The sequence below is a fragment of the Aricia agestis genome, chromosome Z (assembly GCF_905147365.1).
Source record: "Aricia agestis chromosome Z, ilAriAges1.1, whole genome shotgun sequence".
Lineage (NCBI taxonomy): Eukaryota > Metazoa > Arthropoda > Insecta > Lepidoptera > Lycaenidae > Aricia > Aricia agestis.
The window spans coordinates 25,799,576-25,827,310 of NC_056428.1; the positions used below are offsets into that span (position 1 = coordinate 25,799,576).

The following is a 27,735-nucleotide window of genomic DNA, read 5'->3' on the forward strand; positions in this document are numbered from 1 at the left end:
GGTTGAATATTGACTTAGTGCGAGTCTTTTAGGCAGAGATTTTATTAATAATTTTTATCATATTATGTATAGTTACTTAATATTCTCTCTAAAAAATGTCAATATTTAGGCTGCGATTTTGTTAATACCCTTCTACGTACATATTGCATGATCCTGATATCTGTAATCATTCACTTTATGTAATATCTTTTTAATAACAGGGGCGCACCCAGCCACCGTCGCCGCATTATGGGCCGCTCGGTGCCCATGGAGAAATTCATCGAACGACGCTGCAACCAGTGGCGCCAGAAGGGCTACCTAATCCTTCCAGCCATAGAGATGGCCTGCCTCTGGAACCTGTTCCCAGCTCTCGCCAAAGACACGCACTATGCCGATACCATGCTACGGGTAATAATTTAAAAAGAAACACAGTTTGGCGCCATCTATAGGGATGTTCAGTTTAGCACCATCTGTGAGGGCTAGTGTAAATTAAGATGGCTGGGTAGTAAACCACTATGCTGCACAAACGCCATCTATGTTGTAAAAGTTAAAACATTATGTTCATTTGCATACTAATTTGCTAGATGGCGCTAAACCTATATATGTATACTTTTTAATTTTATTACTTTAATCTACTAGATGGCGTTAAGTACATCTTCCTCATCAACATTATATTATAATGTTCTTTATAAATTGGAATAAATATTTTTTACGAGGTAATAAAAAAATACAGCTTTGCGTCATCCATTGGAGTTTGGTGTAAATTAAGACTAACTACCTACTTGGTTACAAAAAAATACCTTGGTAGCGTTTAAATATTAGCAACAATTATCATGGGCGTACCGAGGGGGGGCAGGGGGCTGGCCAAATATTATGTATATTTTTTATTCTTTATACAATGTGTCCCGACACCGGTGTCCGATCCTTTAATCACTTAAATATGCCATAAATCATGAGTTCAAATTTTTTTTCCCCAACTTTTGAAAAAAAAAATTTCTCTGTCTTCATACTAATCTGACCTATACTTCATAGGAAAATCGTTATCACTTCTAAACTATCTGACTTAGAGCATTGGAATAAAGTATTTATGTAAGACTAGCCGTTACCCGCGACTTCGTCCGCGTCAAAAAAATGTGATAAGTTGATAACAAAGAATGAACATTATGAACATGGTATCTAATTTGGACCATAATTATCTTAAGCAACAACAAACGAATTTTGAAAATCGGTCCACAAACGGCGGAGTAAAATACATAGGTAAAACATAAAAAAGTAAAAAATATCCTACTCCTTTTTGGAAATCGGTTAAAAAGTAGCCTAAGTTACTCCTTATTACATCAGCTATCTGCCAATAAAAGTCCCGTCAAAATCGGTCCAGCCATTTCGGAGATTAGCCGGAACAAACAGACAGACAAAAAATTCTAAAAATTGTTATTTTGGTGTATGTACCGTCTAAACATTCATATGCATGTGGTAAAAAACTGTAATTTCAATATTACAAACAGACACTCCAATTTTATTTATATGTATAGATGAAAACTTCTTCTATCTTTCTTCTAACAAAAAAAAACCAGTTTAATGCGCTAGATTTTTCACAAAAAGCCATTCATTAAAAATACACAATTATCAATTTTTCTTGAACTTTGGTTTTTTTATATTAATTCTACTAAATTTATAACATATTGCCTATGGAAGCGTAGTCCACAAGTTTAGGTATCAAATGAGACTTTTTTTATCTTCATAGGATATTTACATGAGAAGTGCTGGTCAGATTAGTGTGAAAGCCTGGGAAAAACTAAAATGGCTGCCATTTTACAACCGTGAGAGAGGGACAAAATTTGAGAGCCAATTTGTCGATAAAATATGCCATAGATCATGACATTAAAGGATCGGACACCGGTGTCGGGACACATTGTATAATATGTACCACCTATCTTATATAAAATCTGATTCTGATGATCTGAGAAAATTGCCCACCCTCCTGGCCCAGAACCTGGGTACGCCCATGACAATTATATTAAGTATAATGAGTTACAAAACCTAAGATCTATAAAAACTAAATAACGGCTGCTGCTTTAAGATAGCAAATATATTAAGCAGGGAAAATGAAAGAATAGTAGAGGTATGACAAATAATGACTTGGCAGCTAATATTAAAAATGATATATCAAATTATAATACATTATTAGAAAATATTAGCTTCCAGATAAAAAGACACTTTCGGGCAGTGATTTGCAAGCAGTTTTAAAAATAAAACAGGTCTAATAATTAAGGATCAGGATATCAGAATTTTTGTTTGTAGAATCGTAAATTAGTGAAAAAGCGACAAATGCGTTGGTTGCATAGAATTTGTATTATTGTATTGTATTATTCAAGTACACAAACACACGTAATCTTTTTCTAAGCGCTCATATAATGGTTTATGGTAGTGATGATGATGAATGAATGAATCACACCAAAACAACCATGACATACAGAACTTCGTAAATGTTGAGTAGGGGGCGATAAATTATCATTTCAAAAGTTTCGTATAAGAACAGCATATTATTATTATAACTTATAAGGCACCGATTTAAAGGGCCAGTTGTAAATAGCAGTTTTAGTTAGTTAAAATTATAAATGGCACGTTTAATAACTAGTTTAGCAGTTAAAACTAAGCAGTAAATTAAACAATGAAATGATGAAATGGATAGTTGAAAACATAAAATAATTAAATGAGCGGTACAAATTAATGAATGAGCAATTACGTTTGGACAGTAACAAATTTGGATTTGTCAGTCAGAAATCTCATTCTAAGCAGTTCTTTAAACAATGAGGTGGTAAAATAAAATAAAATCGACCAAGTGCGAGTTGAACTCGCCCATGGAGGGTTCCGTACACTTATAAAGCGAAAGTAAGAAAAAAATGTGTTTTTTGTATGGGAGCCCCCCTTGTACATTTATTTATAAATTTAGAAGTCTAGCTATAGCGGTTCTTGAGATACAGCCTGAAGACAGACAGACGGACCGGACGGTCCCCTACTTGGTAGTGAAAAATTAAATTACTTTTACTTTCACTGAAGGAATTTAAAAACTAAATTGAATTATAATAATACTTAGGAACTTTTATTCGTAATTCGAAACATATTTAAGCAACTAGCTGTTGCCCGCGACTTCGTCCGCGTGGACTTCAGTTTATAGCGCGCGATGTCAACAAAATTGGTGTCAAAAGCTTTTATAAAAAAACCCTGGTACCCCTTAAATCAATACAGCTGTGCAGTGTGCAAACAATAAGTACTTCATTTTTGTATGTTAAACTTTATATATTATGCCAAATTTTAAAGCTTATTTAGCCCCCCAATTACACAACTTTACCCATAAACTATTTATCATTGATAGGTTTAGCCCCAATTTCACCAACGTCTGTTAGTGTTAACAGCTTGTTAAAATATCCTGTCTTCTCTTTCATTCATATGAAAAACGAAACAGCTAACGTGATACTAATTCGAGCATTAACTTTAACAGTCGTTGGTGAAATTTGGTCTTAAGGTTACGTCACTGCCTGCACAGATAAAGTACTGAGTTATTTAATACCGTAGAATAGATATAACAATCGATAAAAATCGAGACTTAAATGTAAGATGATACCACCTCTTATAGAAAGACTTTTGAGCAAGCGTCAGCGCGATGTAGAAGACGCACGGCGCCATCTATTATGAATTTTTTGAACAAATTTACGACCCTTACAACCCTTTTTTCCAGTAAAAAAGTAGCCTATGTCCTTTCTCAGGCTTTAGACTATCAGTATACAAAATTTCATTACAATCGGTTCGGTAGTTTTGGCGTTTGGCGTGAAAGCGAGACTGACAGACAGACAGACAGACAGAGATACTTTCGCATTCATAATATTAGTACAGATTATGTGCACACTGCACAGCTGTTTTTGGGTATTTTGATTAGCGCTACACCGGCGAGGCGAGCACTTTCAGCGCTGCCATTCCGGTGTAGCGCGGCCCTAAGAGGGGTACCACTTACCAGGGTTTTAAAAAGTTTTTAAATTTGACACACATTTTGTTGACACCGCGCGCTATAAACTAAAGTCCACGCGGACGAAGTCGCGGGCAACAGCTAGTTATGAATAAAAACAATAATATATAATAAAGTAGGTATGATTAGTTCTGTTATAATAATGAAGTAAAAAATAAAGCGCCATCTGTTTTCATATATTAGAATTAAAATGTAAAAATATTTTCTGGATGGAATATAGGCCAACACAACACACTCGAACTCCTTAGAAATGCAGTAGGATTTCTATAAGATAAGATAGATTGATTATTATTATAGCAAGTGATAATATTATTAAACATAATATTCTAACGTATTAAAAACTATAAACAAAAACATAATAACTAATAAGTATGATTAGTTCTATGTTACAACGAAGTAAAAAAAAAGCGCCATCTGTTGAATCGTATTAGAACTAAAATGTTCATTGCATCGCGTCGATATATTTCTGGATTTTTTATAATATTATACATAAAATATATTTAAGATTTTTGAAATATTATTTAATACACATCCAAGACCCAGGAACATTGAAAACTTTTTGTTCCGCCTGCGGGACTCGAACCCAGGACCCCCGGGATGAGCGCTGGCCACGCGCAATGCGAAGTAATTTTCATCGATATTTTCATGGAAATAAGATATTTTCCCACATCAAAATGTAGCCTATGTCCTTTCTCAGACTCTAGAATAACTGTGTACAAAATTTCATTGCAATCGGTTCAGTAGTTTTGGCGTGAAAGCGAGACAGACAGACAGACAGACAGACAGACAGACAGACAGACAGACAGAGATACTTTCGCATTTATAATATTAGTATAGATTAAAATGACAAAGAATTTGCTTAATAGCTGCTAAATTAAGTTCCGCCCAACTAACGAACATTTAGGTACCTCTCTTTTTAATGAACTTGAGTTCGGGTGTCACCGCCCGCTATGATCTGCCGTGGATCTGCCGAACTATTTATCGAGCCGCTCATTCCATCATTTTTGCCGCTCATTCAGTTATTGGACTGCTCAATTATTTTATTACTGTCCATGTTTTACTTTCGAAATAATTAATCAACCGCCATTAAATTCAATAACTGCTCAATATTTTTTGCAACTGATCTTAATAACATACATCCAAACTTTCGCCTTTATAATATTAGTGGGAATAATATTTTTTACATGCCACAATATGCTTTATTTAGATCTCATTAAATGTCGTATATAGTATGTTTTTATTACCTTGTGCATATATTTTCTAAATCTCATTTAATTTTATAAACGATCTCAAATTCTCAATGTTCATTTTATAAAAGCCTATTTTCTACATTTTATCCGCCATCAAATTGTCGCCTAACAAAAAATTCAGTTGCTACACCAAAAAATCACTGCCAATTTCAATTTAAACAAAGCTTAAAACTCAATATAAAGCTGCTACTTTATGCTTAAAATGTTGTTCACTGTACTCTGTAGTAGCTTTATCATTTTTCCTACCCATTTTAATTATTTTTAAAACTCTAAATCGGATTAGTTTTTCGCATGCCAAAAACTCCAAAAAGAAATACAGTTTGGCGCCATCTATATTCTATAGGGATGTTCGGTTTAGCGGCATCTGTGGGGACTAGTGTAAATTAAGATGGCTACTAGTAAGCCACTATGCTAATTAGAACGCCATCTATGTCATAAAAGTTAAACTTTATGTTAATTTGCATAGTACTTTACTAGATGGCGCTAATCCTATTTAAACTTTCTATTTTTGTTAACTAGATACGACTAGATGGCGCTAACTGCTAAGTACATCTTCCTCATATCAACATTATCCAATTTCAATTAAGTATTTTTAAATTGGAACTTTAATCATTTTTAAAATCTTTCATTTTAAAATTAAAATACATGAGTATTTCGTGATTTAAAATTTCACAACTTCCATAATCATCATATTTCATCAGTCATCATTTCTAATTTGTATGACTCAAACACTCCCATTTTCCCTTTTTTTGTCAGAAAATCGAGCGCGTGTACAACAAAATCGAGGCTGCGGAGGATCCCCACTACATCCCCGGGCCGGGGCGTCACAACTACGACGTGGAGGACAAGGCCGTGATCAGCTTCCTACGCGGCTCCCTGCTGACCGCCATGAAGCTGCCCCGCCTCGCGCTGAGATTCCTCGATGACGTTATCGAGTGAGTCACTTCAGCTCTGGAAATAGGCCTAGGGAGGCGGCCGCGCGGCAGCGTCTTATGGAGGGCTGCAGCTTCCCGGGGGGCCGCATGGTCCTAGGGGGGCGGCAGCGTCCTAGGGTGCTAGGTGGTCCTAGGGGCGGCAGATTTCATAAAGTGTTATTAAACAGGCTACACTCATAAAAATATGAATCCGGCACTGCTCCTAATACTCGATTTCTAGATTTTCGATAGAAGTCAATCTATTCTCAAAAACTAAACCAATCAACACTGCTAGTGAAAAGATAACAGCTAAGCAATTACGAACACTAAACTATTGTGTAATGTTCCTTTAGGGAGATATCGTATTTTCCATACTCGGTATGAACTTAGTAGGTATGAGGAATATCACTTCAAACTCACAAGAAAGATGGAGATTATCATAAGAGTTACCAAGTGCTTTACAATGAACTTTTATTAACTTTAACTGTTACAGTCATGGGCGTACCGAGTCAGAGAGAGCTGCCCCCCCTGGATCATGTTGACGTCCCTACTAAGTTTAAAAATTAAGAAAACGAATTTTTGCCATTTGCCTGCTATACAATATTTTTACAACTAAAAATAATTAATTTTTTATTCTTTATAAACACCTAGCTTATGAAAAATCTGATTTGCCCCCCCGTCCAGAATCTGGGTACGCCCATGGTTACAGTGCTAGCTTTTTTCATATTATAGCTCCTAGAACCTAGACTAAAATTACCGTTACCACCTCAAATCGCCGGGTACACTCCGTATCTCTTTGATTAGTGCAAGTGCAGGTGATGAGTGATTAGGAGAAATTAAAGAACATGCATGAGTCGCACTAATCAGTCGCTGACCACCAACCAGTCTTAGGGCCTATATTCACTTTGATTAGTGCCGGTGCAGGTGATTAGCAGTGCAGGTGTGCAGTGCAAGTAGTGTTCAATTCCCGCTTAGTGAATCTGTTTAGTAAACTCAGTTGTAACGACTAGCCGTTGACTAGCGAGTAGGTACTAACTCTCATCTCATCGTTTTCAGCCTGAAGGACAGGATCAAGGACAACAAATACGTTGTGCCATTCGCTGTGGTAGATGCAGCCACCTGCTACTTTGATATGGGAGAACCCAGTTTCGCCATTCACATGCTAAACGAGGCCAGGTACGTGTGGAAACTTCTTGCGCTCTAATGTTCTTTTATGAAAGTTTTTTGTGTGGTTTTCGGGGTATAAACAGGGAAAAATTTAGAGCCTTGGAGGTCGAGACAGACTTGAAGAATTTTGTTGTTACGTTGGTAAAAAAACTAATAATTTTTAAATAAACTAATTTGAATAAGTTCCGCAACATAAATAATTTACTAAAAAGTACCTCATTTTAAAAATATACTAAAATAATTAGTTATCAACTCAGTCCCAAAGATAATAATATTATAAACTATATCTACTCATTGCTCAGGCCCGCTTGCACCAGTCTGGGTTAATGTTACAAGTGTTACAACTTACACCAAGATACTTTTTTTTTTTATTTTAGAGAAAAACAAAATTTAATTTTAATATAGTTTACACTTTAACCCTGAGCAGCATAATTTTATTATACCTTTTTTTCTTAGTAATTTTTTAAAATTTTTGTCACTTTTTTCAGGCGAAAATACTCCAATTTCGTGCTGGATTCCCGACTGCTTTTCCGGATTCACGGCAAACTCAATACCATCAGAGCGTACCAAGAGTCGCTGAAATCAAGCACAAAACCAGGTAACTCGAGATACCTCGTGCAAATGAGGTATGCGTTTTGGAATCGGGCTAGAGTTACATTCGTGTAAACGAAGGTAAAATACCTGAAGAACGTGTATTTTCGGTATATATATTATTTTTGTAACATGTTCCTATTGCACGAAAATAAGCATAAGTATTGGTTATTGTTTCTTTGTCATTAGAACATATTTTAATAGTTTTCAGTTTTTAGGGTTCCGTACCCAAAGACTAACGATAACCGAACTTCGATGTTTTAGGTTGTAAAGAAACTTTAGAAGAATGACCAAAATTTAAAATTTTCCCCCTAATACTTAGGCATCTTAAAAATGTGTACCTATTACTTACCTATTTAATTTTATGTGCTTGTGGTTTTAAGCAAAACAGCTATGCTTCGGGCTGCAGCATGTCTAGGTTAAATTTACTAGTTAACCCTCAATTCACTAGGTTAAATGAACTCATGTTTAAACACCTTCTATGAGTCCCTTGGACTCACATATTTTAAATGTATGTTTTTATGAAATAAAACAAAATTTTATCAACATTTTGTTTAACAATCTTTTTAAGTAAGGTCAATGTGTCGAAGTCCGTCTGGGAGGTAAGTCTGTCTAGTGGCAATAACTTCCATATTTGAACGACTAGTTTCATATGGCTTAGTGGGTTAAACGATATTGCAAAGTTAGTTTGACCTAAGAAACAGACATGTCTCTACTAACTACCTGTTACGAAAAAAATGATCTCAATTTTTTTTCCCGTTTTGTACTCGCAGTCGGAGTGTAAGTCTCTGCCAAAAAAATAAAAATAGTGGAAATACGAAGGAGTTTTTGGGGTTTCTTGGATTACATAAGTAACTTAGTGATCCTTTTACTTCTTACTGGTGTTCGATTCGTTAATATCCCTTTAATTTCGTTATTATCACCTGCAACATGTGTCTAACCTAAACTTGCAATAATTGGGAAGTCCGTCTAGTTTTTATAAGGAAAGGCCGTCATATGCCGGTCTTGCCTCAAATCAGATATTGTCAACCTTTTCAAATATACATGTCTTACGTACGAAGTCCGTCTACACGCCGAGATTTTAAAAAATACCACGTAAGTAAAAAAATACGGCAACTAAGATTATTTTTCGATCATTATAGGTCTAATTAATATATAGCCTATATTTTCCGATGACACAAGTTACTTTAAAAAGCGAATCTCGTAACAATAAATTATGTTAAGCTTTAATTTTAGAAAAGTATGCCGGACTTCGACACATTGACCTTACTTATTAAATTATAAGAATAAATAACAAAGCTAACTAAACTTCTGAAATCCTCTTGTAAATTAAAGAAAAAGGCACTTATCAATCTTTTTGAGCCATGATGTTTTTAAGGTTTCTCTAAAAGTCTAAACTAACAAAATATATTCTAAAAATTAAAAAGAACTTAATGTTTTTAAACCAATAAAGATACACAAAATAAAATAAAACGTATGCTTCTTATTTCTATACAAAGAAGAAAAAAACGTGCAGTGGGTTTCTACCACTATCTAAAAGCTATAGCATATCTTTTTTGAGCAAGAAACATATCGGCTTCAGACATTTTGTGTACAGATGAGCAATTTTGGTTATCTTTTTGTAGTGGCATAAATAGTAATGATTTCCCTCCTAGCTAACTTGTTTCAGGGTGGCTCACATCTTCAGGAATGTCATTTTTTCATCCAAATCTTCTTGAAGCCAGGATTCCAGAATGGAATCTGCTCCGTCTTCTCTTAGATTGATAAAGTCATGTTTTTAGAGCCATTTTACATATTATTTTACATATTATTATTTTACATATATTGTACAAAATAAAAATAAAGCATACATAGGTAATTTAAATTAAGTAAGTATATTAGAGGTGAAAAATCTACATTTCAAAAATTTTGTAAGTACTTACATAAAAATTATCATAACATAATTCACAAGTATGGGTCGCTAGAGGCGCCTGGGGGCTGGGACTCACTCGGCGTAATATGCCTACTAATAACTCACCAAATATGGTACCCATGTACGCACTCATCCTCTCGGCACCATGTCGCCCGCGTCACTACATGAAGGTAGCTCTACCATGAGTTTACAGCTATAGTATTTTTCGATACTCAAAACCGACTAAGACCGTAAATTTTTAGCATGTCAAATTTTACAGCGCCTCTAGCAATTACTTGCGGACCTAAAATCGCCGTACTAAATATTTACGTAGTCGGTATCGAGTATCGATAAATACTTTACTTAGCTTTAAACTCATGGTAGAGCTACTGAGACGTGGTGTAAACTAGCTGTTAATGCATAATATGAATTATGGCCGTTTAAAATAATTTTGATGTGAGTCCCTGGGACTCAGGAAGTGAATTAAGGGTTAATGTTACAGTTATTAGGCCTTGTGTTGCTTTTTTAGGGTTCCGTACCCAAAGGGTAACGGGACCCTATTACTAAGACTTCATTGTCTGTCCGTCTGTCCGTCTGTATGTCTCCAGACTGTAACTCAAGAACGGTAATAGCTAGAGAGTTGAAATTTTCACAGATTGTGTATATCTATTGCCGCTTTAACAACAAATACTAAAAACAAAATAAAATTAATATTAAACGGGGCTCCCATACAATAAACGTGATTTTTTGGAATTTTTCGCTCTATATCAATAATAGTAACAGGTAGGTATTTGAATTTTTCACACAATCCTTAGTTTTATGTGTACTTTAATATTTCATAATAATATTTCTATTAAATAAAAAATTAAGAGGGGCTACCATACAAAAAACACAAATTTTGGCCTAATTTTGCTCTATAATGGTACGGAACCCTTCGTGCGCGAGTCCGACTCGCACTTGGCCGATTATTTTCCGATATATATACATTTTTACAGAAGCAATGAGCAATGACAGTCTAAAATCACAAGTCTAATATTTTTCGTTACGTTTTTTGTTTCAGAATCAGCATTGGAAGCAGTTGAAACTCCCGCGCAAATACAAAATCTGTCCAAAGCAAAGAGAGTGCTCGGCATAGAGACCGACGTCTAAATTCTTAACATTATAAATGTTTAATACAATTGAATAATCAACTTTCAATTCGTTACAATTCTATTTTTTTGCTTGCCAGAAGATCTCGACTATCGAGTTTCAGTTAGCTTTTTCTAACAGCTTGTAGAGATATTTAAAACTAGAGCGTAAAAATCTTGTCTGTTCATTGTAATTTGTATACTTATTACAAACTATTTAAACGATGTAGTGTAACGATTTTAAATTCACTAGTTCTTTACATCTATTTTATGACATTTAGGAGACATGCATGTAAAGTATTGTTGTGTGTTCGATCTACCGTCTACGGAAGATTACGGAATATTTAATGTGTATTTTACTTAATTAATAATTATGTATCAATATTACGTATAATAATTCATGTTTACTGGAGAGAAACACAAATAAAAGTCTAAGTATTTACAATTTTCGATCGGTCCAAAATTTTTTTCGTTGATTTTGTAACATTTTCAAATAAAACAATCCTATTTTTACTTATTTCCGTCCAGTCTAAAATAACAAATCTAACGTTATAAAAAGTTCTTTTGAAGATCAGTAGGTACACAAGCCTAAGAAAACTACAAATAAAAATATTTAAAAGTACTTATTTAAGAAAAAAATACAGATTAATAAATGTTTAGTTATTTAGGAACTATTTTGGTCAAATCCTTAATTATACTTTCTGTTTTTGTTACGACCTTTAAGTTATTTTTGGTATGTTGAGGAGATTTTTAAGACTAAAATAATTGTGGTATTGAATGAATAAACTATGACGATGATTGTGATAGTAGTGTGCGATAAGATACATGTTTTCATAAAAATATTTTAGATTTCTTAAACCACTTGACACTTCATCTTGTCTCGTCTAGTCTGTGCACTCCCGATATCTACAAAAAAATAATGCAACACTTGAGTACACAGATGTTTTTCATTTTTAACCGACTTCCAAAAAACGAGGAGGTTATAAGTATATTCGGCTGTGGATATATATATATTTTTTTTTGTATGTTCACATACACAAAAAAAAATGTGTACCGATTTTCGAAATTTTTGTTTTGTTGTATAAGGTTTTCATACTATAATACCTAGATGTTTGAGATTACGTAATTTTTACTACTATAATCATATTATTCTAGATACTTACATATTAATATATTTACCTACATTCTATACTTACTGGTGAAAGCAGAAAGGCACTTATACAGAACTCCCAGGCATAAGTGCATAGTTTTACTAACTATAATATACCTAATATAACAATTAATGTTGATGGAATTTCAAAGTTTCAATTATACTATGGACTTTAAGGGATGTTTTATGACATTTAATATTGCATAATATAAATTGTTCTAAAATTATATCTTTGATTAATGTACACTAATTTATTCAATAATTATTGGTGTTAAACTATATGTCATTTAAAATACTTATATAAAAATATAATCTATGGAGTGTTATAAAGTATAATACGTAGAAGTGGTTATTAATTAAGTACTCATTTACTTATTGTATTTTGCTGTGGGGCAATGCTGCAGATATAAATACAATTTTTGTGCTGCAGAAGCGAGCTGTGCGGGCAATCTACAAGTTGGCCCGTAATACTTCACTTAGAGAAAAATTTAAGGAAACTGGAATCTTAACTGTTGCTTCTCAATATGTCCTATCAAATGTATTATATGTTAAAAAGAATATATATCAATTCACGAAAAAATGTGATACCCATGGGAGAAATACTCGTAATAAACATAAGCTTGAAATTCCGGTGACTAGACTTACTAAAGTCAAAAATTCTTTTAAAGGTCAATGTATACGCCTTTATAATAAGATCCCAGAAAGCGTTCAAAATCTCTCAATTAATAGATTTAAAAAAGTTGTTAAAGAACGTTTGTGTACCAAAGCGTACTATAAAGTTACTGATTTCATGAATGATAGTACACCATGGGAATAAGGTCGCCCCCTGCAGAGCTGTTTCATTATAATATGTATAATAATTGTACATTCGTTGTATTTTATTTAGTCATAATGACACTGTTATTTTATAATATATTTTTTGTAATTTTCCATCTTTTTAGAAAAAGATGGCCCCGTGCGAGTTTCTTACGCCGGTTCTTCTCGCCGGGTTAGTTCCCGAACCGGTGGTAGGTATATGTGTAGCCCCGACGTTCAGAGAATATTTAAAAAAAAATATTCTGAATAAAAATTTTTGAGTTTGAGTTTGAGTTTGAGTTACGGCCACTTGCGTGGGTCTAAGTTAAAGTAAACCATGGATTAAAATATAATGTTATCTCTTTTGTTTTTCTGAAACAAACCTCATCATATTTATACCCTGGTTAACTTTAACCGAGATCTGTGAAAGTGAACTTTATTTTTTTTTACTTAAGTACACAATTTTTTCACGGCCTCATTTGTTAATATTAATATTAATAAATATTATGTATTATTATTAATTATTATTATTAAGGGAATATGTCTATTTGTTTTATTTCACTAAGTTATTTAAAATTATGTAAGTACTAAGTTTTACGAAAATATTATGTGGGGTCATAATCAGTAAGTAGCAAGTAATTATTGACAATTATTATTGTTGTAAACTAGAATGTAAGAGTTCAAATGATGTCATTAAATGTTTATTAAATAATATAATACTTACTTAATATTTTTCCTTGGTGTGGGCTAAAATCATTTAGTCAACCCCTCATCTAAACAGCAGCCAATCCTCAGTTATTTGCATGTTATTTATAATGTTTTAAGTCAATTGACTTAAAACATTATAAATAACAACATATACTTACATTTAAAAAGGTTTTTTTTTAATTAATAATTTAAAAAAAACGGGTTGTCCCAAATTTTAAACTATAATAAAGTATATAATAAATTAAGTACTTATATGTTAGTGATCCTATTCCTATATTTAAATCATAAATGTATGTTGGTACCTACTTACTTACGTCTTATTTTAATAAGCTTTTACCATCTGAATAATCGATGTTATCGATGTTGCTGTCTAATATTAGGTCCTTACATATAAAATTGGCGTTTTGTATGGGAGGAATATAGTGTTTTTTTTTAATAAGTACATTTAATTAAGTAAGTAATCAAAGTATTTGTTATCGATCCATTTTTGCCATCTTAAGGGTACTTCGTTAATACCTTTACTTACTAAAAAAACGAAGGGACGAGAGTTAATAAATTCTTTGAATGCGGTTTGGACTGCCACATTAGAGTTGAATTTTTTTCCTCGTAGGAAGTTATCCAAATTCCGAAAAAATGGTAAGTAATCTGTTGGAGCAAGGTCCAGGGGCCAGGGAGTGCGGTGGATGTCGCAGACATTCCAATTGCAACTCCTCCAGTTTTGCGGCCGTCTGTTGTGCAGTGTGTGGTCTAGCGTTGTCCTGAAGCAGCAGTGGCCTAGAGCAAGTGGCAACTTGGCTAAAGGCTCTGAACTACAGCCACAGAATACATAATTATTATAGTCTAAGCGATAAGTTGAGAATGGCGAAATATAGAGATAAGGGTCATAAAAACACGTGCGATAGCTCATTAGATTCGGGAAGACGTCTAGAAAAATGTATCGGAAGCGTGTATTAGCACACAAAAAATTGCAGAAGTTATAAGCAAATTAGGTTGCCAAAAAAAAGGTATTAGGTTTTTTTGTTAAAAACTCCGAATCTATTAAATTTTAAGAAGTTTAAAAAAAAGATTCCTAAAGAGGAGGAAATTTCCATAAGATAACTCCTAACTCCCGGAATTCTATCTCTATTATTTATAATTCTAATTTAACGCTGAAAGTAAGCCTCCGCGCGGCATTTCTAGGTAGCGCGCGCGGCTTCAAAACCGAGCACGTCACTGATTAATTTTTTAAAGGTATTAAATATTAATTTAAAAACTCACTGATTATTTTTTTAAAGGTATTAAATATTAATTTAAAAATTTCAAAAACTTATGGTGTATTCCGAATACTTCAAAGAATTTGCTCCCGTTGGAAATTTAACTTCAAGTTAATTTTTCAACAAATTAGACAAATGTTAAGTAACGAAATTTTTTCGAACTTCCGTCCTCATTGTAATTTAAATAAAATCTTAAATAATTTTCGTAAAATTTTTTCACTTCGTTTAACACTTGATATAAACATACTTAACAAGATCACGCCAAAAAAATTTAAAGAAAATTAATACTTTGTTTATAATAATTTTTTAACTTGAACAAAAAACTAGAAATCCAAGTAATATTGTCAAAAAAAATGTTGTTTCATTTATTATCACGTAATTGTTTTCATATCAATGAAGGACATGTATTAACTAAAAAAAAAAAAATTCTTTCGCCATTTGCTAATAAAAAATGTATAATTTTTTTTCTTAATAACAATATTTTATTGTTATAATCGTTTTTTTAATATTTTAATTGTTTAAATTATTAGTTTAGAAAAAAATATTTTTTTTGACAATATTACTTGGATTTCTAGTTTTTTGTTCAAGTTAAAAAAATATTATAAACAAAGTATTAATTTTTTTTTCAATTTTATGGCGTGATCTTGTTAAGTATGTTTATATCAAGGGCTCCACGAAGTGAAAAATTTTTACGAAAATTATTTAAGATTTTATTTAAAGTTCAATGAGGACGTTCGAAAAAATTTCGTTAGGTAACATTTGTCTAATTTGTTGAAAAATTAACTTGAAGTTAAATTTCCAACGGGAGCAAATTCTTTAAAGTGTTCGGAATACTCCATAAGTTTTTGAAATTTTAAATTAATATTTAATACCTTTAAAAAATAATCAGTGTGACGTGCTCGGCTTTGAAGCCGCGCGCGCTACCTAAAAATGCCGCGCGGAGGCTTACTTTCAGCGTTAAATTAGAATTATAAATAATAGAGATAGAATTCCGGGAGTTGGGAGTTTTCTTATGGAAATTTCCTCCTCTTTAAGAATCTTTTTTTAAAACTTCTTAAATGTGAATAGTTTCGGAGTTTTACTAAGTTTATTAAAAAAATAATTTACGGAGTTTAACAAAAAACGTAATACCTTTTTTTTTTGGCAACCTAATTTGCTTATAACTTTTGCAATTTTTTGTGTGCTAATACACGCTTCCGATACATTTTTCTAGACGTCTTCCCGAATCTAATGAGCTATCGCACGTATTTTTATGACCCTTATCTCTATATTTCGCCATTCTCAACTTATCGCTTAGACTATTAGTTTAACAACTACAGCGCGACGATAATATTTAATTACTTACACTCAATACAAAATGCGTTCGGAGCCATTCCCGCGTCTGTCCCTTGTTCTAATAACAAATTACAAAATATAAATAAATACAAAATATAAGTATAATATTTGTATAATACTGTGTATAAGTAATACTTATTCCTATTTCTTTTTTTAATAAAAATAAACACCTAACACGAATGAACCGAATAATTTATAGTTTACTACTTATTTACGGAAAGTAAACAAAATAAGTTTCCAGTTTCCACCAGATTAAATCTAACCCGCCTAACGAAAATTTAAAGATAAACATCTCGGATAATTAAGATTACAAGGAGAAAATTGATAAAAATAAAACAAAAGTGTAATCAAAAAACAAAGTATACTTAATAGGATGTCTGTCAATTAGCAATAAGTATTTTGTTTAGAAAAAATACAAATTCTGATACTATCATGTTTGTTTTTCGTGTTGTTTTCTTAAAAAAGACGCCGCCTACGATATTTTGTTTTGATTCTAATTAATTAATCAAACTTGCTAGTTTAAATTTCGTGCCATTAGGTATTCGCTATTCAGTAACTTTGACTTTGTATACTTTTCCAATTTGTTTGTTATCAGTTATCACTTATCAGCATGGGCGTTGGCTGCAGGATTCCTTAAGCAGTGTCAGGTTGACATCACAAGAGGACTGCCAAAACCACTTGACGCAGTTTTTTCATCAGAAGCCCCAAAAATTTTAGAGCAATGGGATCGTGTCCCTACCAACAAGATGGCAAAAAGTTGTCAAACAACCTATATATTTTAGTCAATTGTAAATAAAATTTATAAAAAAAGCTTTCGAATGTTTATATAAAATGCGAAAAAAATTCCGCAACCTTTGATTTTCTGTGTTGTTTTTTTCATCTCCCCTTAATCCTTGGTTTTTAATCAACTTGCAAGGGGGGGTTATTAGTTTCAGGCATGTACAAGTATACAGTATCCATACTAATATTATAAATGCGAAAGTATCTCTGTCTGTCTGTCTGTCTGTCTCGCTTTCACGCCAAAACTACTGAACCGATTGCAATGAAATTTTGTACACAGTTATTCTAGAGTCTGAGAAAGGACATAGGCTACATTTTGATGTGGGAAAATATCTTATTTCCATGAAATTATCGATGAAAATTAATTCGCATTGCGCGTGGCCAGCGCTCATCCCGGGGGTCCTGGGTTCGAGTCCCGCAGGCGGAACAAAAAGTTTTCAATGTTCCTGGGTCTTGGATGTGTATTAAAATAATATTTCAAAAATCTTAAATATATTTTGTGAATAATATTATAAAAAATCCAGAAATAAATTAGGGTTGCTGAGGATTCCTCTTCCGCTTCCTCATAATGAGGAAGTTCCTCAATATTTTGGGTTCCTCAACCGCTACCGCATCCTCATAAATAAAAATTAAAAAATCCTCTTCCGCTATCGCTTCCTCAAAATTTAAGAGGAATTTATGAGGAATGCGCGTCGCGAATCCAATCATGGCAACGCACACGCCAGAGCCAGAGAATTGTATCATTCACTCATCTTTTTTTTTGTGTGCGTTGTTGTATGTTTAGCTTGGGAAAGTTAAGGAATTCAGACCGAATAATTCGTGTAGTTTTGAAAGTTGGTACAGTTGTTCCTAAAGGTTTTATACGTGGGGGAGCCATGCTTCGGCACGAATAGGCCGGCTCGACCGGAAAAATACCACGTTCTCACAGAAAACCGGCGTGAAACAGCGCTTGCGCTGTGTTTCGCCGAGTGAGTGAGTTTACCGGAGGCCCAATCCCCTAACCCCTACCCTATTCCATTCCCTACCCTCAACTATTCCCTTCCCTTCCCTTCCCTACCCTCCCCTATTACCCTATTCCCTCTTAAAAGGCCGGTAACGCACTTGCAGCTCTTCTGAGGCTGCGAGTTTCCATGGGCGACGGAAGTTGCTTTCCATCAGGTGACCCGTTTGCTCGTTTGCCCCTTATTTCATAAAAAAAAAAGTGTCCAGATGAATATACTAAAAGTCTCCGAGGGTGGGACAAGAGCCAGCGCGCGGTGGAATCAGGAGACTACGTTACGCCGATTTACTGTATCTGTCTTTAGGTACAGTTAATCGAGGTAACGTATTCCCGTGATTCTTCCTTCAAAGTTGATCCTATCTAAATTTATTCTTTTTAAATGAGTCTATACCACTACGTTTTTATTTTATCGTAAACATCTTTCAAATTTATTTTATGGTCGATCGATTGGCGGTGTGCGGGGCATTATTTTTTATTTATTAGTAAATAGAAAAAATATAACGTAGCTTTAACAGATCATAGTACTTATTGTATAAAAATCATTTGTCTAAACGCATTGTCCAGGGAGTAAATTGGGGAATACATTTGTATGAAAAAACAGTGCGAGCGTACCCTTTTAATACTCTGTATTTCCTAAAGTAATGATCGTTTGATCGTACAGTTTGGACGTAATTTATAGTAATGTAGATAATTAAGGTAGAAGATATTTTAAATAATTTTCGAGTCACAAGCAAAAACCTTGAAAAAGAGACCTTTCCCCCCCTTCCCCACCGCCGGCTCTTGTCCCACCCTCGGGGACTTTTAGTATATTCATCTGGACACCTTTAGGAACAACTGTACATACCAACTTTCAAAACTAGACGAATTATTCGGTCTGATCGTCGATTTTGAAACTAATTTTCTTAGACTAGTTACTGAACTCCTCCTTAATTGTGGGACGGATTTTGATGATTCTTTAGTGTGTGTTTTGAAAATGATTTAGATTCATAGTTTGGTCCACTGGAAAATGCCTTTTTAATTAATTTTTGTGTAATGTACCTATGTACCTAGTTACGTACAGACAGGACAAAGACTTTTGGGTTGGGTCCGCTAGTATTTATAATTTTCTATCATCCTCTTCCTCATCCGCTTCCTCTTCCGCTTCCTCATCCGCATCCTCTTCCTCAAAAAATATCCTCTTCCTCATAATCATTCCCCCAACAACCCTAAAATATATCGATGCAATGAACATTTTAGTTCTAATACAATTCAACAGATGGCGTTTTATTTTTTAATTCATTGTAACATAGAACTAATCATTCTTATAATTAGTTACTAGCTGTTGCCCGCGACTTCGTCCGCGTGGACTTTAGTTTATAGCGCGCGGTGTCAAAATTTGTGTCAAATTTAAAAACTTTTTAAAACCCTGGTAAGTGGTACCCCTCTTAGGGCCGCGCTACACCGGATTGGCAACGCTGAAAGTGCTCGCCTCGCCGCTGCCATTCCGGTGTAGCGCGGCCCTTAATTAATCAAAATACCCAAAAACAGCTGTGCAGTGTGCACATAATCTATACTAATATTATAAATGCGAAAGTATCTCTGTCTGTCTGTCAGTCTCGCTTTCACGCCAAACGCCAAAACGATTGTAATGAAATTTTGTATACAGATAGTCTAAAGCCTGAGAAAGGACATAGGCTACTTTTTTACTGGAAAAAAGGGTTGTCAGGGGGTGAAAATGCGTAAATTTGTTCAAATTAAGTTAGTTCCAAAAATTTATACTAGATGGCGCCGTGCGTCTCTTACATCGCGCTAACGCTTGTCCAACATCTTTCTATAAGAGGCGGTATTATCGTATATCCGAGTTTCGATTTTTTTTCGATTGTTATGTCTATTCTATGGTATTAAATAACTCAGTACTTTATCTGTGCAGTGACGTAACCTTAAACCTATCAATGATAAATAGTTTATGGGTAAAGTTGTGTAATTGGGGGGCTAAATAAGCTTTAAAATTTGGCATAAAATATTAAGTTTAATATAAAAAAATGAAATACTTATTGTGTGCACACTGCACAGCTGTATTGATTTAAGGGGTACCAGGGTTTTTTTTATAAAAGCTTTTGACACCAATTTTGTTGACATCGCGCTTTACAAACTGAAGTCCACGCGGACGAAGTCACGGGCAACAGCTAGTTAAAAATATTTGAGTATAATTAATACAATCTATGATGCTTGCGAGTAACAATAATATACTTAATATTATACGAAATTACTCTCGAAAATATTTGTCGGAATAATCCGACAAATATTTTCGAGCCTTTCGAGACATTTAAGCTTTTAACCCTTTAGCCGGCATAAAGGGTTAAAAGCTTAAATTAATTAAAAAGCATGAAATAAAATCAAATTAAGTTTAAAAAACCCTTGCCAAACCACTTTAAAAAGTAATGAAATAATATTTACCAGGGCCGGATCTACCATATGGCTATTTGGGCTTAAGCCCAGGGCTCCATGAGTACAAGGGCCTCCGCCCCTTAGCTAAGTCAAGTCAAAAATAGACGATAATTCATAATTTTATTAAATTTTTATTTTTTGTTGGTATCCCCGAGAATCGATCAAGGTTTATTATACAATTTAGGTGTTGGTAGTTGGTACTAATACTACTGTATGTCTGGTTTCTGGTAGGTACTACGAACTAACAGTTAAAATGTTGTGGACCTAAGTACCTCGTAATCTCATGGTCCGGCCCTGATATTTACTGACTAAGCTTAAATAATTCCTAAGTGTAAAGTAATATTTTAATTACTGTTGTCATGGTGTGTCGGGGGACCGCCAAGTAAACTACCTACGACATCAGCGACTTTTGATTTTTGTATCGCCAACTTATAACAGATTGTCTCGCTTCAGTTCGCTATGAAATGTTATGTGAAATCAAACATCTACATATTAGCGGTACCCCGGTCCCCGACACACCTTGACAAAAATTATGGACTAAAATATTACTTTATACTTAGGAATTATTTAAACTTAGTCAGTAAATATTACCCACCAAAAACATACCTACCTGTTAAAATGGGGCCAAGTTCCTATTGGCTAATTTTTGACCTAAAAAAGAGTTGAAATCCAATTCAATACCAAGTTCAGATGCACTTCATCGATCGTTATCATCTTCATCAACAGCCTGATCCATAATACTTACTTACTTCTAACTTGAACTTGCCAGGTTAAGTTAATTATATAATTATATTAAGTAAGTATCTAATTATACAATTCATCAAGTGTTACGTATAGCACGAAAACTTACCAAGTTAAAATTAAGTATTATGGATCAGGCTGTTCATGAAGATATTATTATTATATTAGTATTGATTACGGTCGATGAAGTGCATCTGAACTTGGTATTGGATTGGATTTCAACTCTTTTTTAGGCCAAAAATTATTACATTAGGTAGTTACTTACTTTTTAAATTTCATTCATGGTTATTAAATTTCATTTCATTCGTGGTTTGGTGGGGATTTCTTTGAAATTTCTTAATTTTATTTTATTTTATTTCATGCTTTTTAAACTTGTGTTGGTTATAGTGCAGAATCCTATCAACAGGATCATAGCCCAATTAATACCATCTAATATGAATGTCCTCTTGGATGAGGCCGTCAATATGAGCCCAAATTCATATGGAGACCGACTCTTATAGAATCCAGATGATGCTGCAGCAGCAACATGCAAATATTTACTGTTTATCTACATCTTAGTGGTTGTAGCAATTAAAATGAGCCTCTGCTCTAAGTTGGTGAGAAGTTGGGTATCCTATTGCTTACCAGGTGATGCTGCAGCACCGGGTCAATCTTCCATTAATGTCTATATATTCATAATAGTACGGGAGCCCTAGAACAATTTTTTTTATTACTATCAAGCTAATTTTTTGCGAGTAGCTTCATTTTTATAAGACGAACAACATTTATATTTGCAAAAAATCTCAAAAGCAATAGCTATATAAAATATAATATGTTACGCTCAAAGACCGAAAACGCTCAGTGAGCGAAAAAATGGCTCACAACGCGTTGTGGTCATAGTGAAACGGCCACGACGCGAAATTTGCGTCGTGGCCCTAGTGAAAACGGCGACGACGCGTTCTGGTTATCACAGAAATACCACAAAGCGAAATTCGTGTCGTGGCTGACGTGCTATTCGACCACAACGCGTTGTGGTAATCGAGAAAAGCCATGACGCATTCTGAGCATTTAAAAACAGCCACGACGCGAATCCGTGTTGTGGCCCTAATGAAAACGGCCACGACGCGTTCTGAAATCAGGTTAGTTACTCAGGATTAATTTTATAGCGGCCAAGTGTGTGCGCAATACACAAGAGCACTCTGGTTTCAATGAAACTAGGCCAGTTACGCAGGAGTAATTTTATAGTGCAAAGTGTGTGCGCAATACACAAGAGCACTCTGGTTTCAATGAAACCAGGCCAGTTGAGCAGAAGTCATTTCATAGTGCCCAAGTGTGTATACAATACACAAGAGCACTCTGGTTTCAATGAAACCAGGCCAGGTACGCATGAGTTATTTTTATAGTGCCCAAGTGTGTGCGCAAATTCATATGGAGTACTCTGGTTGTTACGCAGGAGTTATGTTATAGTGCCCAAGTGTGTGCGCAATATACAAAAGCACTCTGGTTTCAATGAAACCAGGCCAGTTAAGCAGGAGTAATTTTATAGTGCCCAAGTGTATGCGCAATACACAAGAGCATTCTGGTTTCAACGAAACCAGGCCAGTTACGCAGGAGTAATTTTATAGTGCCCAACTGGCCTAGTTTCAGAACGCGTCGTGGCCGTTTTGATTAGGGCCACATCACGGATTCGCGTCGTGGCTGTTTTTAAATGCTCAGAACGCGTCATTGTTTTACTCGATTACCACAACGCGCTGTGGTCGAATAGCACGTCAGCCACGACACGAATTTCGCTTTATGGTATTTCTGTGATTACCAGAACGCGTCGTGGCCGTTTCACTATATTAAATTTTTTCGCTCACTTAGCGTTTTCGGTCTTTGAGCGTAACATATATAACAAAGATAGAAAGGAATTCATACTTTGAATTGATGGTCCTGAAATATGGACTGTTTTATTTGTAGGACAATGTTACTCTTAAATTATATGACTATTATTCTATCAATATACAAAAAATCAGCTCGTTAGGGTTCCGTCATAGGGTTCTGTAATCACCAAAACTTGGTTGACTACTGAACCCTAAAACGGTACCCTAACAAGCTGATTTTTTGTATATTGATAAGTTTTTTTTTTTTTATGAAATAAGGGGGCAAACGAGCAAACGGGTCACCTGATGGAAAGCAACTTCCGTCGCCCATGGACACTCGCAGCATCAGAAGAGCTGCAGGTGCGTTGCCGGCCTTTTAGAGGGAATAGGGTAATAGAGGAGGGTAGGGATTGGAAGGGAAGGGAATAGGGGAGGATAGGGAAGAGAATCGGGCCTCCGGTAAACTCACTCACTCGGCGAAACACAGCGCAAGCGCTGTTTCACGCCGGTTTTCTGTGAGAACGTGGTACTTCTCCGGTCGAGCCGGCCCATTCGTGCCGAAGCATGGCTCTCCCACGTATAAATATATAGTTATAGGTTAATATATAGTTATATAATTTAACAATTAAGAGACATTGTCCTACAAATAGATTAAACCATATATTTTAGGACCATCAAGTAAAAGTATGAAATCCTTTCTATTTCTGTTAGTTTACTTTCAAGATTTTTAGCAGATAAAAATGGTGTTCGTCTTATCAAAATGAAGCTACTCACAAAAAATTTGCTTGATAGTAATCAGAAAAAAATATGTTATAGGGCTCCCGTACACGTGACTCGTGACACTCGTACAGTGTCACGAGTCACGACTCACGAACCAGAGCAAAATATAAAACCCATCAAACGACTGTAAATTGATAATCGCGGCCTATCATTAACCAGATAAACCGTGATTTTCCAGCACTGAGCAGGCTGATGCTCAGTGCTGGAAAATCACGATAGCTAAGAACACCCTCGATCATGTCAGCTTTCAAACAAAAAAAAAGTAGATCAAAATTGGTCCACCCGTTTTGATGCTACGATGCCACGGACAGATACACAGACAGACAGACACGTCAAACTTATAACCCCCCTCTTTTTGTCGGGGGTTAAAAAGTTAAACATAAAGAAAAATCCCGATCTTGAACACAACCATTTATATTACTAAAATGGGCGGTTCCCACACAATATACTTTTCTGATTTGCGCGTAAACGACTCAATCGATGTACGGGAACAACTATAAACTAAAGTCCACGCGGACGAAGTCGCGGGCAACAGCTAGTATAATATAATATTTTTAGGCTTTTCAATGCATGCTACATTAAAAAGCCACTAGACACCCCTATTTAGGGGTGGAATTTATTAAAATTCTTTCTTAGGTGACGCCTACGTCATAGTAGCTTTAAATGCATACACAGCCTCAATCCGATCGATTTAAAATTGACAGTTTCATAAAGAATTTCACCCCCTATTTTACCCCCTTACTTAGGGGATACCTACGTCACGGTTAGAACTTTATGCATGCAAAGTCTCAGACGGATTTTATTTAAATTCTAAAATAATATTTAAAATTGACAAATACAAACCCCCCTTGGGGGTGAAAACGGGGTTGAAAGAACGGGATTTCCAGAAACGCTTGAACACCGTGTATCCATTTATTAAATCAGTAGCCCAAAAATGAAGTTTCATGTTAGTTGTTACTAACTCAAGAAATAACGGACTTTCATTTAAAATTTCAACCCCAATTTCACCCCTTGGGGGTAGAATTTCTAAAAACGGTTAAATACGTAGGTATCTATTTGTTTTTAATCAGTAGCCCAAAATTAAGTTTTATGTTTGTAACTTAAGAAATGACGGATTTTCATTCATACTTTCAACTCCTTTTTCTCCCACTTTGGGGAAAAGGAGTAGGTATGGGCAAATTTGTATGGAGCGTGGGCTATCCGCGGCCAAGAACAATTCTAACATATTATATTCATACTTAAAAGTGGATAAAATACATTTTTTAAGATGATATGCATAATTTAATATGTATCTTAGCTTATGTTTAGAGCAAAAGCGGCTTCCCGCTTTTGCTCTAAAGGTTTGTTGTAAGGTGAAAGGTTTTTATTAGTACTTACTCGTGTTTAATGGCACTTAATTCCGCTGCTGGTAACCTAACCTAACCTAACCTAAACCTAAGTCCTTTTTTTTATGCGCAGGGGAAACCCATCATGGGTGCCCCGGGTTGGGGATGTGCCTCAGTTAGCTGAAGCACCCCGGGGGTATGTGGGACTCTTACCCACTAAAACCGTATACGGAGGGATGTCCTGGATCTGTCTAACACAGGACTCCCTCCACGACCGGCCGGTTTACCTCAAAGGGGACCGGACTTCCACCAAAGTAAGGGAATGTTCCGGCAAACTGAAGCGTTCCCCTCGGCGCCGGGACTAGCTAAGCCGGGCAGGTTCCCATCCTTGCCCGGAGCCCCGGATTAGACGGAAGTGTGGAGGTTCGCGTAACGACGCCTCCGCACTCCCGTCCAATCCGTCGGAGCGGAACGGAGGATGGGTTATCCTCTCTGTTCCGCTCCGCGGCCTCTTTCTGCGAAAGGACGGTTTCGCAGAAAGAGACCGCCGCCTGCCAGGCCTCATCGCTCTCGAGCATGCAGCGAGCCATGCTCGAGAGCGAGAGGTCCCGCCCAAGCACCGCCATGAGATCATGGCGCTGCACGGCCCAACGATTGCACACCTCGAGGGTGTGCTGGGCCGTGTCGCCCGCAGCGCCGCACTCATGGCAGGCTGGCGTAGGCTCCCTCCTGGCGACCTTACACAAGTACGCACCGAAACATCCGTGTCCGGTGAGTACCTGTGTAAGGCGGAAAGTGAGGGGTTTTCTCTTGCGACGCATCCACGCCGCAAGAACTGGACGCAGAGCCTGAGCAGTACGTTGACCGTACTGGGCCTGCGCCAGGTCCTCACCCCACCTCCTCAACAGCCACTGCTCTCCTAGCCTCCGGACCCGCCGGAGCTCCTCGCATTGTAGGCCTTCACCCCGCGACCTCCTCTCTGAAGCGAGGAAGTGCAACTCGGCGAAGACCCTTGCAACCAGCTCTCACGGCAGGTCTCCCGCCAGGGCAGTAGCTGCCGCCTAGGAGACCGTACGGTACCCCCTGATGACCCCTCACTGCTATGACCCGCTGCGCACTTCGCAGCTGGGCCTTATTACGAGCGGTGAGGGAATCCGCCCAAATTGGGGCACCGTACATGGCTATACTCCGACAGACTCCGGAGAATAACCGCCTGCAGGCTTCGCTGGGCCCTCCTATATTAGGCAGGAGCTGGCCCAGCGCTGACGCCGCCCTCACGACCTTCAGTCCCAGCTGTTGGAAGTGTGGGCCGAAGGTCCACCTCCCGTCCAGGATGAGCCCAAGACATTTAAGCGTCGGACTCATCCTGACCACCGTCTCTCCGATAAGGAGTCGAGCTCCGGGTGGGGGTCCTCTCTTCCCGGGTCCGCGGAAGAGCAGGGCTTCGGTCTTGCCTAAGCGTACCCGAAGCCCCAACCACTCTATGCGGCTGACAACGAGGGATGCTCCCACCTCCGCCAGCCGCGCAGCCTCCTAAAAGGTTCGTCCCCGAAATAGTGCATAAGTGTCGTCGCAATAGCAGACTAGCACATTCCGGGGAGGAGACCGGTCCCTACGGAGCGACTGGGTCTTACGACCCAGTCGTTGCCGACGTAGGGCGCACCGCCGACGCACAGTCCGGTGATCGCCGCCCTTAGGAATAAGGACGAGCCGACCTTTCTTCCATGCTCCCGGGAACTGTCCGCACTGAAGACAGCGGTTAAACAGTTCCCGGAGCCTATCTTCGAGGTGCACGAGAGCTAGAGCTAGAACTCTACCATGCACCCCGTCCGGACCAGGCGCCCTCTTCTTCCTTCGGAGATGGAACAGAACCGTCTCCATTTCGGCATCGGTGACGGGAGGCGGAACACCCTCCTCCATCGAGTCCAACGTCCGCCGGGCCATCCGCGGTGGAGCGAAGCCTGCTGGGGGGTAAGTCCTAACCTAACCTAACCTAACCCAACCGAGATATCAAATTTCAGACTACATAACGTGTGCGCAGCAGCACATACTGGTTTTATTGTATTGATTGATTTGGAAGTTTAGAATGATGCATTAGCATTTAGGTAAGTACCTAAACATAAATAATAAATAATTATTAAGCAATATTGTTCTATGCGATCACATTATTTCGCATTTAATTATTTTCTAAACTAAATGGACAATAACACGTCCAAAGCAAAAGTTGTTCTTAAATGGGGCGTTTCACGCCAAGCGGACAGGAAGAAATAGTCGATTTTGATAATATTTGGATATGTTATACAGACCTACACATGTTATTAATATGTGTGCCAAATATTTTTGTAATTAAATTGCTAGATTAAGAATGGGACTTTGAAACGTGACTTTTCTATTCGGCACTTAATGCTTCAAAGCCGATTATAGATTTGGGTGTCTACTTAATAAATCACCAAATTTTCTGGCTGTAACTTTAACAGTTTTCGCTCAGCAATGATGAATCAGTCCGTCAGTAGTCAGGACATGTTATGTTATAAGTAATTATTATTAGTATAGAAATAGATGATGTTGCGAGTGTCCATCCATGGGCGACGAAAGTTGCATTCAAGTTTCAACTCATCAGGTGATCAGGTGACCCCTATGCTCGTTTTCCTTCAAAT

General features: G+C 36.4%; 1 protein-coding gene and 1 pseudogene across 1 annotated transcript in view; one reads left to right on the forward strand and one right to left on the reverse strand.

Annotated features, from left to right (window-relative positions):
• LOC121739139 (tetratricopeptide repeat protein 39B-like) overlaps window positions 1-11,871 on the forward strand; it is a 100,470-nt gene extending 88,599 nt beyond the window's left edge. Inside the window, exons 11-15 of the mRNA XM_042131478.1 lie at window positions 201-387; window positions 6,010-6,188; window positions 7,224-7,343; window positions 7,823-7,932; window positions 10,877-11,871. Of these exons, the coding sequence (XP_041987412.1) occupies window positions 201-387; window positions 6,010-6,188; window positions 7,224-7,343; window positions 7,823-7,932; window positions 10,877-10,965 (685 nt within the window). The 3' untranslated portion in view covers window positions 10,966-11,871. The remainder of the gene's footprint in view (window positions 1-200; window positions 388-6,009; window positions 6,189-7,223; window positions 7,344-7,822; window positions 7,933-10,876) is intronic.
• A 13,701-nt stretch (window positions 11,872-25,572) lies between these two features.
• On the reverse strand, window positions 25,573-26,998 carry LOC121738429 (annotated as a pseudogene).
• Between the last annotated feature and the right edge of the window lie 737 nt (window positions 26,999-27,735).